The sequence below is a fragment of the Ascidiella aspersa genome, chromosome 1, assembly GCF_963924565.1.
Source record: "Ascidiella aspersa chromosome 1, kaAscAspe10.2, whole genome shotgun sequence".
In the NCBI taxonomy this organism is placed as follows: Eukaryota; Metazoa; Chordata; class Ascidiacea; order Phlebobranchia; family Ascidiidae; genus Ascidiella; species Ascidiella aspersa.
This window is the reverse complement of record NC_139447.1, coordinates 16,354,548-16,375,444: the sequence shown is the minus strand read 5'-3', so window position 1 is coordinate 16,375,444 and position 20,897 is coordinate 16,354,548. Positions and strand designations below refer to the sequence as shown.

The following is a 20,897-nucleotide window of genomic DNA, read 5'->3' as shown; positions in this document are numbered from 1 at the left end:
CAATTATGACAATAATATGAGTGGATTGCAGAAAATCCACCTTAATTTAGTTGCGTAAATGGGTAAAATACAGGCTGTAGAGTCGGAGCTGGACTCGGGACTCGGGAGTCGGACTCGGGTGTATTTTTTTGGCCGGAGTCGGACTCGGGTTGTTTTCAACCGACTCCGCAGCCCTGGCTATAGGGATGTAAATTTCCCGCAAACAACACAGACAGTCATCAAGTTTATGCGCAAAGCGCGGAAAAAACGTTTGCTGCTATACCCAAATTAGATGGGTCGTTTCGTCGTGCCTATAGTTTAAAAAAAGGCGTCGAGTCGGTTGATTTAGCCTACGTTGGCGGGCCGTAGGCTGACCACCCCTGATCTAGGGCATCACGACGCAACTTTAAACCAGGGAGTCGAACCGGAACCGAACCGGAACTTTATGAACCGGTTTTAGGTCAATTTTTTCTGAACCGTAATCGAACCTGAACCGGTTTTTATGAGATTTTAAGGAGTCGAACCGGAACTGAACCGAATAATTTGAAAGTACCTGAACCTTAACCGAACCCGAACCTGTAAATAATAGCGGTTCGCTCCTGCATGACGCCACAACTTCTATTTTACAGTGTCAAGTTACGCCATGTTCGAAATTTTATGAAAAAAATATGAATACCGAATAAAAAAAATCGTTTATTTGTTATTTTTTTAGATATTTCAATATTGAGTTGCTGTTTTTTGAATAAGTCACGTAACCTAGATTAAATGACTTACAATTCAAAGATTATTCTCTACATTTATCGACCCACATTTTGAGATTTAACGCAAATTATATTGTATCTGAACCGGAACTTTATGAACCGGTTTTGAAATAACGATGGTTGTGTAGTGCACGGCTATAACTTACCGACTAAAAGATTGTGTTTACAGTAACTTTTGGGATGTATTTGCTTATGCCACAGATTTATCGCCTACTCGCTCCAAAGTGTAAATGCTAAATGTGCTGTTCCGCGATTATCTCGGCGGTCAGCAGTTCGATTGTCTGTGGCTACTTAAGGTCGCTATCCGCTTGTAAAAGAGGCCTCTTCTTAGTTAACGTGTTGTGCGGTTGACAGCGCGGTGCTGTTCACAGCGCTGTGTTGTTAACAGTGTTGATTATCCGCCTTCTATAGTTTCAACTGGGTGTTTCGCTTATCAGATAATACAATTAATAATCACCAGAGGTATTGTGGTTGGCTAACGAGTTATACGCACGCAACCTTCAAGCAACCTTAAAACGAGAGTCAGAAGCTTCAACTAAACTAATCTCGTGCCCCACAGTTGAACCGGAGCTGAACCGGAGCTGAACCGGAACTTTTAAATTACTCCGAACCGAAACCGGAACTGAACCGTATTCCAAAAAAATCCTTGAACCCGAACCGAACCTGAACCGGGAAAGTCGAACGGTTCGACTCCCTGCTTTAAACGGCCCTAATCTTTTTAATGTATAGGTGTTGTACAATGTATAGGTTTTGTATAAAATTACTTTCTAGAATTTTTTTAGATCAGGAGCGGCAATCTACGGCCCGTAGGATCCGTCCCGCCACTGGAAATCATCAGGCCTGTCCTCCCCTTTCCTAATTGGGCATGAGGCAATGCCCCCTATAAATTACTTTGTTTCGTTTCGTATAAATCGGAATACACTTTCGTCGAATAAAAAATCACTTGCTTTTGTAAACGATAGAAAGCTGGACTTATTTTTAAACAAAAAAAGGATACCATAGAGATCAGTGGTATAGTCACTCGATCTTTAGCGCTAACGTGGTAGTTGATGCATTTTACCGGTTGTTTTTAAATCAAAGTTGTCTTGGGTTGAAGTGCTAAAATTTGTATTAGCGGTTTCAGTCGAATAATTAAAAAAATGAATGTTGACACCCGATCCGTTAGAAATCAGTGCAGTTCTAAGCAAAAAGGTCTACGACAATCAGGGCATCCAATGGCAGAAAAGTCGAGACTTTTAGACCTTGAGGTCCTGGCAATGCACTGATTTGGACCTTTAGGTAAACTCCCGGCGTAGATAAATTAAAAATATTCATTAAAAGTTCAGAAAAGATAACAAAAACTACGAGATAGGATTAATAACACTTGACCCACCTAAACCCTAACGCTAACCCGAATCCTAACCCAAATAATGTGCGTTATTTTAATAATTCTTTAAATGCTGGGGAAGAAAGCCCAAACTCGGATGGTCATAAGATGGTTTCTCGTCCATTGTATTTAAGATTATTACGTCACAAATTGAGGTATTGGGGCCTGAAGCATTATAATTATGAAATTATTGCACATTATTTGGGTTAGGGCGATGGTTAGCGTTTGGGTTTGGTTGGGTCAAGTATTGTTAAACTTAATCTTCTTATGCACATTTGTTAATTCAAATTAGTGCATTGTCCAAGACCTAAAAGTCGGACTTTTTGATCCTTTGAATGCACTGATTGTCGTAGACCTTTTTGCTTAGAACTGCACTGATTTCTGACGGATCGGGTGATGTTGAAAACAAAGTTTTTCAAATTAGGCGACCCTTCTAGTTGTCTAGTAATATCAGATATCAGTGTTGTACCAACCTAGTCAATTTACATAAAATTTTTAAAAGAATAATTCCACTACTCTGGGCGCTGGTCTAGAATCCTACCACATTTACTAAATCAACGCACAATATTTGGGTCAAGGTGCGAGTTAGCGTTTGGGTGTGGGTGGGTCAAGTATTATTTTATTTATTATTTAATAATAATACTTGACCCACCCTAACCCAAAACGCTAACCCGCACCCTAACCCAATTAATGCGAGTTGTGGTAGGATTCTAGACCAGCGCCCTACTCTGTAGTATGATATGCCTTGGTAGATTTTAAAAATCAAGGTGGTCGGGTTCACAAAAGTACCTATGTCTCAAAATAGGGTTGTATATTTGAATTTGGTGGAAGAGACTATTTGACTGCTGCCGCTGGTAGTCCTTTGCCAATGAGAAAAAAAATGGTGTCAACTTTGGTAAATTGCAAAAAAACGTAATTGCTGGCATGAAAATCAGACGGGAAACCTAGCTCTCAACCACTGTGGAAAGTATGACACAGTGCACCCCGAAAAATGCAAAAGAAAAAGCATGTGTACCCTTCTTTATCGCATAGGGATACGTTTACAGTGCAATGTATGCAAAAAAGAGTGCACCGGAAATAGGGATGTTCAAAGTAGAATACCCAGGTATTCTAGAATAATAGGTTTCGAATCTAGAATACCGAATCCAGAATATATATTTTTATTAAATTATTTAACTTCGATTTTGTTTGGGGAAGGGATTAATCTTAATCTACCCTACAGGGCCCACAATCACAGCAATAAATCGCCCAAACAATTTGTTAACATGTGTACATTATAATAAAAAAAATCTGCCATATGTTTAACATTCTTAACAACTGTCATTTGAAGCAGTTGTGTAAACTGTAATATGTCAACTGTCCAAGTTGTTGCCAAAACTTATATTTTTGCCAATAGTGAGACAATGCAACACTGCACACAAAACTCTTTAGCAATTCGGTTCTGTTTTTTAAAGCATTGTTGGGTCTTGGTGCTTCTTTTTTGACTAACATGGTCTGTTATGCAGTCAAATAATGTACTGCAAAGAATACAAAGATACTATTGATATAACGATTACATGACAATTACGCTGGGCATAACTGCATAACCTCGCTGAATATTGGCCTTCAGTTGACCTTAAGTAACCCTATAGCGCATTTTGTGGCCGGCCAGCACGTTTTACAATGTAATGTTACTTAAAAACGCATTTAGGGAAATTGCGAACTCTGCACCTGGCATTACAAGTTAGTCGCTTGCTTGATTGACACTTAATTATTAGACGCGCGTTTATAGTAATTGGTCGCCCGAGAAAACGCTGACACTGCACTTCCAGGCTACATTTAAAGCAAATTGGTTGCCACAGCGACAGGCCAAATTACCACACGCGTTTGTACAATTAGGCGCAAAAATCGGCGGTGAAACATTAAATTATATCGGTTTCAATATGTAATTTGTTAACTGTCAAATGAGCCACACATAACAATTTGGCAAAGACTTTAAAAGCAAGTTACTTTGCGTTGACCACTACACATAAAAAGCAGCTTGCTTAGGCTGTGTATTTTAAAAGCAGCCTCTTTAGGCTGTGTATTTTAATTACACTTTATCTTGTGCCTAATATTCTTTTATATTGTAGTGTTGGTATTCTATTAAAAATTAGGAGTAGAGCTTGTATTAGAAATTAGGGTAGAGCTTGTATTACTAAAAAGATTTGTTTTATTATGCACCAGTTTATTTAGATTGTTTAAACCAAAGATGTGCTATTTTTTAAAAAGACATTTTATACCAAGATCTAAATAACTATTAAACAGAAACTTGGCATATGTCTGCTACTTTTTGATGATGTTTCATCGAACACATGGCGCCACACGCAAAAAGTCTGGTTTAATATCAAAAAGAATTCAAAAGAAAAAGTCTCTAAATCACCCAGAGTGGAATGTAAGTGCTTTAAATGTTAGCAAACTACAGGTATTAGTTGACCACCTTGTTGTTGCAATGTAACTATTGTTTTAATAAATTTAGTGATAATTTGAAAGATTCTGTAATTGTAAATAACATGCTAATGAATAAATTCAGAATAAACCTATGGATTATCCCTTAATTGTGGTAAAACAAAGTTTTTTACCTTGACCATACTATAATACATGGCTTAGGTTAAATATATATATTAATGCAACAGAATTATCTGTTTTACACTTATTTTTTGTCCTCTGATATTATATTTTTTTGTCCACTAAGCAATCCCAACTTTACGATTACATACTTTTAACCATCCAAGAAACAGGTATTCTGTTGTGCTTGTGCGATGTTCAACCTGGCCTTTTCTAGTCAGGATTTTTACTTTCAGAATTCAGAATGAAGACAAAGTATTTTTTTCTTTTGCAATTTTAACAACCTGTTGTCTTCTGAAAACCTGATATTGTTCTTATTTGAATATTATTACAACCCTTTTGACAGTAATTTTATGCCTGCAAATCTATAAAAAAAATTCACAGTAGAAGAGTGAAACTTTTTCACTTATATCTATATTTTTTTTTGTATGGCGGTAATACTGTGGCTTTCTGCTAAAACATATGATATAATAAAATACTACTTTATTTTTAGGACACTGTGAATGATTTGACTGTCCATGCTGCTTCGCATGAAGAGCAGGTAAATGTTACATATGGCTTCTTACAGTATTTACTCATTCATGAGATAGACAGAGTTTGCAAAAATCACCCTTTTCGCAGCCATTTTTAAAGTAAGCAATTATTGATTTTTCTTATGTATCCTTGTATTCTTTGCAGTACATTATTTGACTGCATAACCAATCACGTTAGTCAAAAAAGTAGAACTGAAACACAACAAGGTTTTAAAACATTAGACTGAAATACTGAAGAGTCCATTGTGCATTACAGTTTACACAACTTTTTTAAATGGGAGTTGTTAAGAATGTTAAACATTTGGGAATTTATTGTTTCATTACAATATACACATGCCAGCAAATTGTTGTGCGATTAATTGCTGTCACTGTAGGCCTTGTAGGGCATATTAAGATTAATCCCTTCCCCAAAACAAAATAGAAGTTTAATAATAAATTTTATCTAAAAATATACTAGGATTCAAAATTCTAGACTCGTTATTGTAGATTCGAAAAGTTCTAGAATCCCCTGGGATTTTTCCTGCCCGAATTCTTCATTTTTTGTGACCCTAAAGTTAAACGCTGTGTTGCGATTATCAAATGTATATACCTTGATTAAAGGATAAACAAGGAAACATATTGTAACCTAAGAGTTGCGCCTAAGGCGCAAATTGTTTTTTGATATTAAAAATACAAAATGCTGGGTATTTCATCTAGTATTAAATATAAAAAATACAATATATAAAAAATACAATGCACAAAAACAGTGTAAAAACCCCAACAATTGATAGAAACACGTTTTTCTGAAATTTACCTCGATTGTACATTACTATAATATTAGTAGGGCGATTATTTTTTAACTTGTCAAAAAAAGTAAAAATCTTGTCAAAATTTACACGTTAGGTCAAAATTTGTCAAAATTGTTTCTAGTCAAACTCAATTGAACATGCAATGATGCACATAAATAGTTTACAAAATTAAAAAAAACTATAGTCAGCTTTTTAAAATTGTCGTTCAGTTAAAATTTATCAAAAAAATTAGTTTTGATTTATATTCATTGACATTTTAACTGTATTGTATCTTCATTAGTGCAATATAAGGTATACGTGAGCTTGTAAAATTAACCACCTTGGCCTAGTTTGTCGCATTAGGTTCAGCTCGAACTACATTTTTGCATTATATAGTTGTTTATCTCTGATTTGGACAAATGTATTGAACAGTATTTGCTGTCTTTTTTCGCTTTAGAAATTTTATGCAATTATTTTTGCGTTGTGTGTAGGCCTATTTCAACTGTTTGCACATCATTTTTCTAAAATCACAAGCTTCTTGTTTTTTGGCTTTTTATAGTTTGTTTATCATCTAAGCCAGTGTTTCTCAACCTTTTTCATCCCAGGGCGCACTCGTAAACCTCGACTGCTAACTTTGTTTGGATATTTTGTTTTATGCTGGCAGTTGTTATTACATCAGGCTCCTAATTTTATTATCTATAAAGAAGCCTGCGGAGTCGGTTAAAAATAACCCGACTCCAACGCTCGAGTTCGACTCCGGCCAAATGTGCGATTTCGTCAAATTCTGAGTACGGCTGCCACTCTACAGCCTTTATTTCACCCATGTACGCAACTAAATTAAAGTGGATTTTCAACTATGCCCTCATAGGGGTGTCATATATCCCATCCACCCACAAACCATTGCTGGAAAATATCCACCATATATGCTGTTCCGCCTTTTCAATTTGCAGTTGGCCGCGTTATCAGTTTTAAAATTGTTACTGCGCACGTCGGACTCGGGACTCAGGCAGTCCGACTTTAGAAAAACAAATCGACTACGGTACGTCGAGTCTCAAATATGACTCCCGACTCCACAGCCCTGCTTTAAAATACGATGTGCTTAATAAGACAGGCCTAAATAAAAAAAAATTAAAATAGGCCTTTTATGTTGTAAATTATAAAAACACACGGTATGTTAGTTAGAGTTCGATGGAAACACAGAATAAGCCCCCAAAGCAACAACATCTAACTCGGAATAAATCCAAAATTTAACGGAATAAGACCTAAATGGACAAAATAACGCCAAAAATAGTAAAAACAGGGTATGGCCTGGGACGGTTAAGGGACATCTTCTTGGCATCGGCCGATTTGGTGTCAACGTTTGGGTGCCCTAGTTTAAAATGCCGTTAGGGCGCCGCTGTTTGGCACTGTATTGGTTGCCTCTGTTTGGGGTTAGGCGCGAGTAATGGGTAGAATAAGAATTTGGTTTATGGTTCAAATTATTAGGGGAGTTAGTGTTGAAGTCATGGGTGGGGTTTGAAGTTAAGTAAAAGGCTGTAAAGGCCTTATTCTTGCAGTTTAGGCCTTATTCGGACGAATTTAGGTCTTATTTTGATTTAAACGTTATTACGAGTATTAGGTATTAGTCCTATTTTGGTATTATTCCGAACTGTTTTTTATGCCGAAATTGATGTTGTTTTAATTGCGGTCTTTCGGCGAAAGCCCCACTAGATACATGTTGCAAAGTTTCTCTTTCTTTGTTAGCGAAAAGCCAACGTCAACCATTGGGACTTTAATAGGGGCTACGAATCCAGTCATATTGCTCAGTGTTTATTCACAGAAAATAGTGACTAGAGTTTATTTACAAACATAGTCCTTTATTAAAAAAGATAAATCTGAATGGTCATCTTTGATTTAAGTATCATTTCCAAATAGCCTAATTTAACTTTCCCTCTCTAGCTTTTTTAAGAAAAACTTTAATTTTATCTGTGGATGAGTGTTTTCATTTTGATTCTGCATTTACAATTTTAAACTATTCAAATTTTGGAATATGTCATTTAAATTTTTAACTTTGAATTCCAAATTTGACCAACGCCATAATAAAACCCAATACATTTTCGGCATAAAATCCAAGTGGCCTAAATAACTTCCTCATCCGCAGGAAATTGATATAAAACGATTAGGCGCCGCCACCACCTTATAAGGATCATGTTTTTGAAACGGCGGCGTTTGTAGACGCTGTTTTGACACTGAACTGTTGGTCCGATAGGGGTTTGGGTATGTTATCTATTGGTACTTTTTCGATCTTATTCCGAACTGTGTTTTATTCCGATGTTGATGTTTTTTGGTCTTATTGCTGGAATCCACTTTTAGTCGCAAATTCTAAAATAATACAGAATTTTTGTAACATTTTTTCCCATTTTCTCGCGGCGCACCTGGCAACCTTCCGCGGCGCACCGGTTGAGAAACGCTGATCTAAGCAGTAAGCATGTGTATGGATTTTGCATAAACTCCCCCCCAAAATGATTTGTGTTGACCGGTAGTCAGTAAAACATCTAAAATGTGTGGTGGACGACGCCAAGACTCTTTAAACCAAAGTATTTCTAATAGGTCAAACAAATATATTTTGAACATGTTCGCTGCGATCCTGAATTTTCGTTGTTTTCTTGTGTTGCGATTACCTTTAACTTTCTGTACTGCTAGCTGCCGACAGAGCTTCCCCGCCAAATTTTGTTGACATGTTTTCTTTGCTTTAAGTAGCCTTTCAGACAGTTTAATCGTTTGTACACCGGTGGGTCAGATCGCAGTAAATGCCAGCTATATTGTTGCCCACCGGTGGTCACATAATTTTAAGCAACTTATAGAGTAAAGCTTAACTATTTGCTTGTGTGATAGATCGAAGGTAATAATATTGTAAGTACTTTCTGTTTTAATTGTTGCAACGTTTTATGGGGTTGTGGTTGTCGTATATTTTTTCAGGGGGTATTTTTCAGGGTCTTATTTTCATGGTTGGTTCAACAATTGGGTCATTATAAATGGGGTTATTTACCTGGTTAATTTTGGTAATATTATATTTTACACTTTGGTTTATTTGTTTTATGGTTTTCAATATTTAAAAAATTTTTTTTTTTAACTCCTTTAAAAAAAATGCAACCCCAACCCTTGGGCCCAAACCACAAAAATTACAACCTTCTTGATCATTTTTTTATCTAAATTCTAGTAAGTACAACCTACAGTTTTCTTATAAATAAACTTTTTGTGTTAATTTGCAATAAACCACCCGATTGTTGGGTTGTTCACTCCTGAATCGCAAAGAACCAGATTAAAATCGCAAAGAACCAGATTATAAACCCTCAAAACTATTCGAGGCGCAACTAACATCACATCGCAGTGAACGTGAAAAAAAACAGTATTTTTTTTTGTACGACCCAACGGTGGGTCGCATCGCAGTGAACGTTTTAAAATATTTCTCATTTATTAGGTCAAAAAATAATCGCCCTAATTATTAGTAAAACTATCTTTAGAAAATCTGAGTAATATACTTTAAAAGATGTTTTTTTTAGAATAATAAGATATTTAACATTATTAAGATGGTGCTACTGCTACAGCCAGACTTGGACAACAAGATAATTTTAGTTTTCTAATTCAATAAATTAGAGCAAAGTGCGACTTTGTCCAATGGCATATTTAGTCTATTATTCAAAACTAAGAATTTGAACTAAAACTCTTTGGTTGAAACAACTTGTCTGAAATTTAAAATTGATTGTGAGTAATCAAATGTAACTATATTTCAAATTCTAGTTGAACTTCGCTTTTTTAAGAATTCAGTAATTCTAATTTTAATCTAATGTGGAAAAACTAGAATGTTCTAATTTCAATTCTATTCTAAATTTAAATGAATATAATTGTCCAAGTCTGGCTACAGCTAGGCTAACTGTATACAGCTGTAATTTTATAACTTTTACTTTTCACCGTTAGGAGCAAAGAAGGATTCGAAGAAAATCAAAGAATGTTGATGCAGCAAAAAGAGAGCTAAAAGCAAAAAAGCAAGGCATCCCTGTAGACTGTGTTTTGAGCCCAAGACAAGTTGAGCTAGAAATGCGAAAGCTGGCAGTATTGCGAGATGTAAGTATGCAGTTTTATACTTTTTTTTGTAAATTGAGTAGAATATTCTGTAGTTTTACTATGAGAGGTGTATGTGTCCTGGTCAGCTATTGTTGCCAGGTCGCGGTAGAAAAATGACAAAATATATAAAACATACATTCTTTATCATTTTTTACTTTTCAGCGGTAAAAATGGCAGTGTCCACAAACAGGGGCTGATCTAGGGTTTTTATTTGGGGTGGGCAATAAAAACTTTGTTCTGTCCTTAGCATCTTAAAACAAGTAATTATAAGAAATCTTCACCAAACTTTTGTGCAAGTTAGCGAGTCCAAGGGAAAAAGTGAAAATATGCAAATTGCTTATTATTTATTTAGATGAATATGACAAACATGTGGTGAGAGTCATTGACTTGACAGCTGTAGGCTGCATAGAAACCAATAAAAAGTCATTTATCTAAATTAGAAAAAAATTGTAAATTATATAAAGCAGTGTCATACACAGATTAATATGTCTGGAATAGTGTTCCACTGTTTGTGAACAAGTCATTTTGAAATGACTTAGGTCCCAGTCAAGTCAATGTCTTTGTCATAAAAGTAAATGTTACATTGCTAAACTTGTCCGATTATGAGCAACAACCAAACTAAAAATAACAAAAACCCAACATATAGCAAGCAAATTCTTTAACGAGAAAAATTAAGATAAATAATCTAATTTAGAAAAAAATGCTTAATGAAAACACCTGATTTCAACCTAAGTCATTTGTCCAAGAGACTTTAGTCAAGTCAAGTCATTGCAACCCTGTTGGGTACTATATCACTTGCATTATCCCAGAGATAGTGTAATTAACATATACTTCAGCAATATTATCGGTATGAACTTGTACTTTGGTGTTAATAATCAAAACTAATTTTGTTTCCTTGTGCAAAGCAAAGTTTGGCTTCGCAACATAGAAATGTAATATTTGGAAGTTTCTATTTTATTTATAATGCTTATTTAACAATGGTAATAACGTTATTGGGTATAAGATCGTAAGACAACAGGTTTGCCCAAATCACAAAAGTATTATATATCGTAGTTGTTACTTACTAGCTCTTTTTTTAGAGTATTTCTTTGCAATATTTTGACCACCTATCAATAAAATAGACAAGAATAGGGGCATGTTATTGCTACTGGAATGCAATTCACGTTTAACATTTATTTCTAGTATAAAAGCCCTTTAGTAATGTATTGCGTATAGCTTCTTCTTTTTATGTAAGAGACTATTTATATCACAATACAAATATAAGAACAACCCAGTCAATAAAATGCAGAGGATGGTTGTTAAGCAAGCCAAACAAATTTGTGATTTGGTACTGCACATCTGGCAGGCCAATATCTTTTTTTCTTTGAGTCTTTAAATCCTTGTCTAAAAATAGGTGTTATATGATCACAATGACTTTAATGAGGTGCTTCGAAGAACAGACAAAACAATGGCTTCAGTGAAAGACATGTCACATGACTATACAACCTTAAAATCAGGTAAAAAACATTCAACGTTTTAAAATTGTATAAATCATATGAACCAAGCAACAATTTTAAGGTACATATATGTGTCTTTTACTTTATTTTCCTGATTTACAGTATTTTTATTAGTTAATTATGTCTAGTTGTATATTTCTTTTTATCCTTTTGTATAGGTCACCCATTTATCACAAAGGCACCTGGTAAAGTTGCAGCACCAATATTTCAGGAAAATACTGAACAACCATCCAGATTGGATGCACTATCTGACTCTGTTATGGACAGCAAAGCATTAAATGACATGGTTAGTCTACAAGAACTTTTTTAAATATTTTTTTGTAGTTTAATAATTAATTTCTAGTTATTAAATGTAACATGCGATAGACAAATGGGTCATTAAGCTCTTCATTGTAATACTCCAACAAATCTATGGGACTGATCAAAGTGTGATGGCTTTATCAGATTTCGCATTTTATGTGTGTTAAGCTCTGATTTTATTCCATAAACATATTTTTAAATGCACACAGGTGACATGTAACATTAGAAAGTTTAATTTATATACAGATACATAAATTCACTCTATTTATTCTCTTTGTGGTTCTGTGCAGGGTTAAAGTCACCATAATTATAACTAAGACAAACTTTGCATACACGGCATAACCATGTTTCCTGTACATACGGACTTGAATATTGTTATATCAGTAAAAATAAATAATAGCAGCAAATTTACACTATTAATATTATATACTGTCAATTGTCAATAAAAAACTCTTTGTATTGACAGATGTCATCAGATAGTGAATATGAAGATGATGTTCAGTTTGAATCAAAGGTAGATTGTGAAAGATTTCTTAGTCTTTTAAAGGACACCATGAATCAGATGACAAGAAAAGGTAATGATTAGGGATTGCAGATACTTAGGATAAGTGCCTTATTTGCACCAAATGTAGCATCAAATCGTTTGCATTAGTTGTTTAAAAAAAGCAAAAAAACATCAGTGGGAATAATAAACTTTACTATATACTTCTTACTAAGAAACTTGCGGCAACAACAGACATTCGACAAGTCAAAAATGTTTAATGTTCACTGCAAAATTGTGCCTCACTGATGTCATTTGTTTTTCACCACGGATTTAACCTGGTTTATTTATTTACATGCTTGGATAAAATCATGGACAAATTGATTCATTGTAGCATGGTTTACATTTGAAGCTAAATAATATATTTATCGAAAACTCTCACATCACACTAGTAACTAAATCGGTTAAATTCACATTTGGTCAATTCTAAATTAGGCAAATTATTGTAGTTTATTAAAGGACAAAAGCTATAATTATTACAAATGCATGGCACCCCTAGTAATATTTTATTTATAGATCCAGTAAAAACACCAGAAAATAAGAAAACTGCTAAGGAAACAGGTACATCTCTTAATAGTACCAACAAAGTAAAAAGAACATTGTCAAGAGTTTCATCTAGCCAAAACAACGACAGTATAATTAAACATCCTGATTCATCTATCCAAATTGAAACACGGTAACACACATTTTTTTATCTAATATATTTGTAGTTGAGCTTTTAAAATTGTATGTGATTTTTAAAAATTAATTTAGCAAAATATTTTTAGCAAAATTGATGAGACAATCACTAGCATAACAAAAGACGCAACAAAACTTCAAAATAAATTAAATCTGTCATCTGTATCTGCAATTCTACCTCAAAAGCCACCAAGTCAAGTCAATATTTCTTCCTGCAACATGACATATGATCAGCTACAACGTTAGTTATGTTACTGTTTCAGTTAGCCTTGATAACAAACCAATCTTTTATGTTTAAATTGTTCAACTTTGTCTGAAATGTGGTGAATTGCTCATCCCAGGGTAAATGATTTTTTTTATATTGTGTTTGTTTGTAAACAACATGTTTTTCTTATGTCCCAAATTGAATAAACACCTATACCCACGAATAGTGGAAATACTGCAGTAACCTTAATCATGCAAAGCATCCCAGCCATGAGTTAAGAAATGCTTTCTTCTATAAATATTTTGTAATTTTTAGTGATTAATAAAATTTGCCTGGAATGTAACAGGTTTAGTAATTTCAACAGTTTAACATTACCTTTGGATGCAAACTACTTGACCTGTTTCATCACTGGGTTTTTACTGATTCTAATTTTTTTGGTAAATATTGTTATTTTTTTAAATAAATTGAATGATTAGATCTGATGGGTGACTCTGACTGTATACGTGGATTAATTTGTGTCTTCTTTTATTATATTTGCCAATTGCCACACATAGATATGATATAACATTACAATGCTGAAAGGTCATTATTAGGTCTATGTTTTTATGCATAGTTGGAATTTTACAGTATATTTAGGAAATTGAATGTACCATTCTGCGAGTGAACAAAAAAAAACAATTTCTGGTTTATCCCTTATTTTGCAGATGCTATGTCAAGTATTAAAAAGGGTATTGCTGAACTTGAAAAAAGAGGTGGAAGATACAGTTTGGAGAATAGTACTCCCCAAAATGATGGCCTGGCAGGTTTTACGGCAACATTGATAGATGCTGTTACAAGACTTACAGGATATGTCAATGAGGTGGGTCAATATTTAAGGTATATAGTCAAAAAGGTATTGATTTTGACCATCAAGAGATACTAAATTGATGTTATATTATGTATTTTAGATGACATCTAAACCAGGCATGAATATGGTATTGCTAAACCACCCCATCCGTCAGAAATCAGTGCAGTTCTAAGCAAAAAGGTCTACGACAATCAGTGCATTCAAAGGATCAAAAAGTCCGACTTTTATACTTTGAGGTCTTGGACAATGCACTAATTTGCATTAACAAATGTGCATAAGAAGTGTAAGTTTAACAATACTTGACCCAAACAAACCCAAACGCTAACCAGCGCCCTAACCCAAATAATATGCGATAATTCAATACTTATAACGCTTCAGGCCCCAATACCTCAATTTGTTACGTAATAATCTTAAATACAATTAACGAGAAACCATCTTATGACCATCCGAGTTTGGACCTTTTTCCCCAGCATTTAAAGAATTATTAAAATAACGCACATTATTTGGGTTAGGATTCGGGTTAGCGTTAGGGTTTAGGTGGGTCAAGTGTTATTAATCCTATCTCATATTTTTTGTTATCTTTTCTGAACTTTTAATGAATATTTTTAATTTATCTACGCCGGGAGTTTACCTAAAGGTCCAAATCAGTGCATTGCCAGGACCTCAAGTCTAAAAGTCTAGACTTTTCTGCCATTGGATGCCCTGATTGTCGTAGACCGTTTTGCACTGATTTCTAACGGATCGGGTGGCTAAACAGTTTGGCGACATGCATAATTAAAATTACAAAACAAGCAGTGAGTGTTTAAAGCCATTTTGTAGGAATCTTAACGCATTTAGTTAATTGCAGAAACGAAGTTGCCTTTTATTTATTGGGCATGGTGTAGCACTTGTAAAATAGCTGTTTCATATGGATTCAAACTTCTAATATCATATTCTTTACCTAATGGTGTTTTTTTTTCATTAAAATTACTTTTCGCTATGCAGTTTAGTGTGGAAAATGTAACTGCTACGGACCAGAAACCATTGGATATGTATTAAGTTGTGCTGAAGCTATATTGACTTTGTTCTTTAGTTTTGAGTATATTCTACTCTTTTTCAAACATCCCTACTTGACTACTCATATTTAGCTGTCAAGTCATGTTAGTTTAAAATGAATTAGCGTAAAATTACCTAATGTTGTACTTGTTCAGGGAGAAATTAAAATGCAGAATTTGGAGAAAGTAACTAATACATTACAATCAAAACTTGATCACCAAACTGCGTTGACAGATGCATTAACTCTTGAATTAATGAATACGCAAAACCAGGTGAACTAATTTAAATGGTGCCTTGGTAATTTATCTATTAAGTTTAATGGAGAAGTTAACTGTTGGATTTTTTTTGTTTTATGTTGATGGTAAAAAAAGTATACAAACCAATGCTATATGCATAAATGTTAGTTGTAAATTAGGTAAAAGAAGATGAAAAGATGCTACAAAAGTTACACCAAGAACTCAAATCTATGCAAACGAGTGAAATGTTGATGAAAAAGGAGCAATCTGAACTTAATAAAAAGCTTGAGTGTGTGTCTGACAAACTTAACAAACTGCCGAATACATTTAGTGAGATGCCTTGCAAATAATTTACTTAGGGTTGCCAGATGATTATATCAAACAAATTCTTTTAAAATTGCAGGCCAGTCTACAAATCATTCAATTGAATCTAATCTTCAAAATGATTTTGAAATTTCACAAGCTCAAGTAACTTTTTCTTGTTTATATATAATATTCATAATAATTATTTTTAGTAAAATATCATTTATTATTTTCTTAAAAAATGTCTTTAGACCACTTGTAGAAAAGAAGATTCAGGTCTAAAATCAGACATGTTGACGTTGTTAAATGCATTAAAAAGCAAAAATGATCAGGTAAGAGTTTGGCATCGATAGTATGGTTTACTTTTAATTTGCAAACATGCAAAGCAAATTTTTAGACCAAAGTTCAAGCAAACAACGATGCTGCTCTTCAAGTTAATCAAAGAATTTGTCCGCCTTTACCAAGTGGCCTTCTGTCTGAGGAAACACAAGAAGCTGCAGAAACTATTGCCACTGTGGAGAGCCATTTGCGACACCTAAAGTTGCAACACACTGAAGCTAAACATCGTATGAATGATCTCACCAGGCAAGCTCAGGTAACTTTTACTATTGTACCCTGTAGAGTTGTAAGAATTTTAGTAATGTTCAATTTGGTACAAGACATAATTAACAAAAAAATATTTGTTGCTTGTTGTAGTCTTTTGTTTTTGTGGAGGACTCTTTGACTGAATATTCTTCATGTGTGTCTCCTTCGGATGGAACAAGCGTGGCCTCATTGCCAGTCAGGATTACAGCACCAGGACATTTTAAGTTACAGAGTGCAGATTCTCCACCTAGCCGTGATTTACAGCATTTACCTCACCAAATTGGCTTTTCTGTTGATACCAACAATACGTATCCTGATAAATTAGACTTGTGTGACAGTCCAACCATTCAAGACAACTCCCCACAAACTATAAAGCAAATAATAAATCCTCAACAGTCACAAGTATGTTCTTCAGTTTAATATTCTACAAATTTGTATGAAACCTTAAATATTTATATACAAATTGTTTAACAGACAAGTCTTGAAGATAGAATATCAGAACTGAATAAACAGCACAGTGAGGCACAAAAGAGATTACAAAATCTGGTTGCAAAAAGAAGAAGTGGTAATAATAATGGCATGCAATTTTTGTTTTTAGTCCAGCAATTAACCAAATTAATAAATTATTTTTGTATTTTTAGAGCCAGCAAAAAGAATTCAAGTTAGTTTACCAACTACTGATGTTTTTTGAAAACTTCAGGATGAACATTATTTGAAATATATGCACATTTTTGACATACCTAAATTTTTAGACTATGAAGAAAGATTATTCTGATTACTGTCTTTCAATAAGGTTCTGCTCATATTTCATGGATAGCACTTTAACTATTCATTTTATTGATTTTTGTAACACAAGATGAAGGAGTTAACAGCAATGGTTTCTCCAGCCCTCTTTATTGTTTTGTTTGTTCACAAAACTTAGTCATGGTATGATTTCACTTGTTTCTTCCTTTTTGTCGCTTGGATTTTCTTAAAAACTTCCTAGTCTGTTTTGATGCTTTAGAGGAAACAAATTTGCTTCTTTTTGTAACAAGCCTTTGTTTCTTTTTTTCAAGTTTCTCAATATTTTTTCTGCAAATCATAAACGTTAATTATGGTGGTCATCACTTGATAAAAATATAATATGTCATCTAATGCAGTGCTCTTCAACCAGTGTAAACGGTGCACCTAGGGTGTACCAAAATATGCATGGGCTACATGTGCATCACAAACTTTTAATGAACCACTAATATTTGATTCAGTACTCGCAAGTCGCAAGCAGCCTGCAGCCATAATCGAACTCTCACCGACAGTGTAAAAAACTTTGGCAGCTCCGCTCGGTTTAATTGACATCGATGATATTAATATGCACCCGATCCGTCAGAAATCAGTGCAGTTCTAAGCAAAAAGGTCTACGACAATCAGTGCATTCAAAGGATCAAAAAGTCCGACTTTTAGACTTTGAGGTCTCGGACAATGCACTAATTTGCATTAACAAATGTGCATAAGAAGATTAAGTTTAACAATACTTGACCCAATCAAACCCAAACGCTAACCAGCGCCCTAACCCAAATAATGTGCGATAATTTAATAATTATAACGCTTCAGGCCCCAATACCTCAATTTGTGACGTAATAATCTTAAATACAATGGACGAGAAACCATCCGAGTTTGGGCTTTTTTCCCCAGCATTTAAAGAATTATTAAAATAACGCACATTATTTGGGTTAGGATTCGGGTTAGCGTTAGGGTTTAGGTGGGTCAAGTGTTATTAATCCTATCTCACATTTTTTGTTATCTTTTCTGAACTTTTAATGAATATTTTTAATTTATCTTCGCCGGGAGTTTACCTAAAGGTCCAAATCAGTGCATTGCCAGGACCTCAAGGTCTAAAAGTCTAGACTTTTCTGCCATTGGATGCCCTGATTGTCGTAGACCTTTTTGCTTATAAATGCACTGATTTCTAACGGATCGGGTGTAATATGCATAATGCTGTTTTATATCGCTTTTTACCTTCCAGGGTGCATGAGTTCGTCACAACAACTTTAGGGGTTCACCAAACCAAAAAAGGTTGAAGAGCACTGATCTAATGCACAGTGATTTAAGTTGCATATTTGTACACAAGTTTACCATAGAACAACAGAGTTTTTGTGTTTATTTTTGTATTGTTTGCAGTGAAATATACATGTTAGCTATTTCAACCACAAGCGATGTGAATTGTTGATGACTTTGGTGGATGGGAAACCAAATATATCAACTTTAATAAACATTGAAGTAAAACAATGTGTATTTATACCTAATGAACACATCAAAATGTAGAAAACTTGCTCTCTTCAGAACAAAATAGTGCCCTTGCCCTTTTGGTAAATTGTTTTTTGTCATCTGATGCATGCCCATGCACCCTTAATTTATTGAACCAATATTTAGTATATATAACACAAAATACAATTCTTATCTTTTGGGTTAAATATTATTAAGATAAATGCAAGAGATGACGTCCCAAAGCTAACATTGTAGTTCAATGTCAACAACATATTTAATTGTTCTTATTAAAAATCAAAACTTGTGTGCAGTTTATAATCAAAAATGCCCTTTACTGTATTTCTATATTTGTTTTACCTTATACTGGGCTTTGTTTGGACGATTTCGTCTTTCTTGTCACTATCCACTTTGTCTGTATTGCTACCCATGTAAAGGGTTTCAAAAGGGTTCATCATATCTGTTTCAACAACTGTAACTTGATGATTGGTGAGGTTAATTGTGGTTGTCTCTTTTATTTCTTCTCCATATCCAACCAGCTCATGATTATTTTTCTTAAAACATAAAATGTAAGTTTAGAAAACATGAAAAGGCCTTACAACAATTTGGCAATAAAAGTAATACTCTAGTAATTGGGAAACATGGCTGTATTATGTTGTTGGTCTTAATAGTATGGTTTTATAGATTTTCTGCTTTAGGAATTGCTGCTTTTTAGATCTTTTTGTGTGTTCCCGTTTAAAAGTACAAAAACCACTGGCTTCAATGGTACTTGGTTCCTGAAGACGAGAAACCTTCCATAACTCTTGTACAAGCTTCGATACCACCAGGTTTAATAAACATAAAATAAAAAGTAATAATAAAACATTTATATAAGTAGATCAATAATTTAAGTAGGATTTTTTTTCTCATAACCCACTATGAAAAATTTAGCAAGTGCACCCCAATTTTTTTTCAACAGACTAAAAGCTGTACCCATAGGCGCCGAACTTCAAAATTCCAGGTTGTTATTTTCTATACAATGCAAAATTGCTTATTAATTAGATAATCAGCTTTTGCCTATTATCACTTAGCCAACCAGTTTGCCGAAGTTTAAAACCTTATTTTTACACTTTTAGGCTTAATGTATCATAAATTTAAAAAAATGGCACAAAAGTTTGGGGATTCTATGGCATCATGTCTATATGGTAATTCAGGAAAGTCTTGAACACTATTGGTTAACTACGACTGTGCTACAGAAATTATTTTGGATATTTATTAATAACTTGGTCGATTTCTAGGGCGTTCTAAAACACTCTGCCACCCAAGTTCGGCGCCTATGCCTGTACTTCCAACTAAAGCATGGAATAAAATCAGGTTTATTAGTCAGCGTGTTTCCTGGTAATAAAAGATAACCCATCCCAAATGTATAGGCATTTGGGCGCTGGTGTAGAATCCTACCATATTTTAGTCTGGGGGTTTGTATTGCTAACATTATTTAGGATAGGTTGCAAATTAAGTATTAAATCATGTTGCCTGTTCAAAACTTTTTAAGTTTTTAATAAATTTCTGTTCGTTAATCCGTGGGCCTAACCATTTTTATTTCTTTGATTTCTTCTAAACGCTGTGAAATTTGTTTTCGTTTATCTTGCTTAATCTCTATTTTCTTTTCTTTAAGTTGCTTGTCCATTTGTTGCCTTGCATGTTTCTTTCGCGCTTCCTTCCGCTTGTGAAACCCAGTCAAAAAGTCTTTTCGTTTGCATTCATCAAACTTCAAGCTTATTTTATTGTAGGATTTACCCATTCTGCCTATAAACTCCTATCAATAATATGACAAGATAAGAACTGTTTTCTAAAAATAATTATGTAAAAGTCCTGATTTGAAACTTGAATATTGCGCGGGTACATCTTTGGATGGCTTTAAGCGGGCAGAAAATCAACAGGAGTACAAACGGGCTTTTTCAATTTGGTACGAAAAAACGGTTTACAACAACCGCATACCGCAACGCACATTATTTGGATTAGGGTGCGGGTTTCGATGGTTCAAGTAATGTTGTATTTATTAATAATAATAACAATGCTTGACTCCCCTAACCCAAATAATGTGCGTTGCGGTATGCGGTCGTTGTAAACCATACCTTTTTATTTTTTGTGTTACTTACTACGTACCAAATTGAAAGAGCCCTTAAAAAACACTGATCTCTGTAGAGATCAGTGGTAAAAACTACAACAGGGGTTGTGACTTTTTTAGTGACACCTGTCACTACTACTTGTCAGTGACAGGTGACAGTAAACTACTCACAGTTTGAGCCCAAACTGTCACTGCGACTGCCAGCTGTCAGTAGGGTGACAAAACTAACC

The 20,897-nt window shown here is 34.3% G+C and overlaps 2 protein-coding genes across 2 annotated transcripts; one reads left to right on the top strand and one right to left on the bottom strand.

The window, feature by feature from the left end:
- The first annotated feature begins 4,321 nt into the window (after nucleotides 1-4,321).
- LOC146168067 (spindle and centriole-associated protein 1-like) lies at nucleotides 4,322-17,725 on the top strand. The gene is made up of 17 exons (XM_083388959.1): nucleotides 4,322-4,519; nucleotides 5,186-5,233; nucleotides 9,950-10,096; nucleotides 11,490-11,592; nucleotides 11,751-11,878; nucleotides 12,359-12,467; nucleotides 12,950-13,109; nucleotides 13,201-13,352; nucleotides 14,021-14,175; nucleotides 15,354-15,470; nucleotides 15,614-15,764; nucleotides 15,838-15,902; nucleotides 15,989-16,069; nucleotides 16,135-16,332; nucleotides 16,434-16,724; nucleotides 16,797-16,887; nucleotides 16,964-17,725. The coding sequence occupies exons 1-17, from the start codon at nucleotides 4,421-4,423 to the stop codon at nucleotides 17,011-17,013; spliced, it is 2,145 nt and encodes a 714-aa protein (XP_083245085.1). The 5' UTR covers nucleotides 4,322-4,420; the 3' UTR covers nucleotides 17,014-17,725.
- LOC146168066 (uncharacterized) lies at nucleotides 16,455-20,351 on the bottom strand. Its single transcript, XM_083388960.1, has 3 exons — nucleotides 20,131-20,351; nucleotides 18,921-19,114; nucleotides 16,455-17,393 (listed from the first exon to the last, which is right to left on the bottom strand). Exons 1-3 carry the CDS (start codon nucleotides 20,338-20,340, stop codon nucleotides 17,258-17,260), a joined length of 540 nt encoding a protein of 179 aa, XP_083245086.1. The 5' UTR covers nucleotides 20,341-20,351; the 3' UTR covers nucleotides 16,455-17,257.
- Between the last annotated feature and the right edge of the window lie 546 nt (nucleotides 20,352-20,897).

Bases quoted from the DNA above. Each gene is read 5' to 3' on its own strand.
- LOC146168067 (XM_083388959.1), top strand. From the start codon at position 4,421: ATGATGTTTCATCGAACACATGGCGCCACACGCAAAAAGTCTGGTTTA. The intron at 10,097-11,489 runs GTAAGTATGCAG...GTCTAAAAATAG, and splicing joins AGCTGGCAGTATTGCGAGAT to GTGTTATATGATCACAATGA. The intron at 12,468-12,949 runs GTAATGATTAGG...TTTTATTTATAG, and splicing joins GAATCAGATGACAAGAAAAG to ATCCAGTAAAAACACCAGAA.
- LOC146168066 (XM_083388960.1), bottom strand. From the start codon at position 20,340: ATGGGTAAATCCTACAATAAAATAAGCTTGAAGTTTGATGAATGCAAA. The intron at 19,115-20,130 runs GTTAGGCCCACG...TTATGTTTTAAG, and splicing joins AAATCAAAGAAATAAAAATG to AAAAATAATCATGAGCTGGT. The intron at 17,394-18,920 runs GTAAAACAAATA...TATGATTTGCAG, and splicing joins CAAACAAAGCCCAGTATAAG to AAAAAATATTGAGAAACTTG.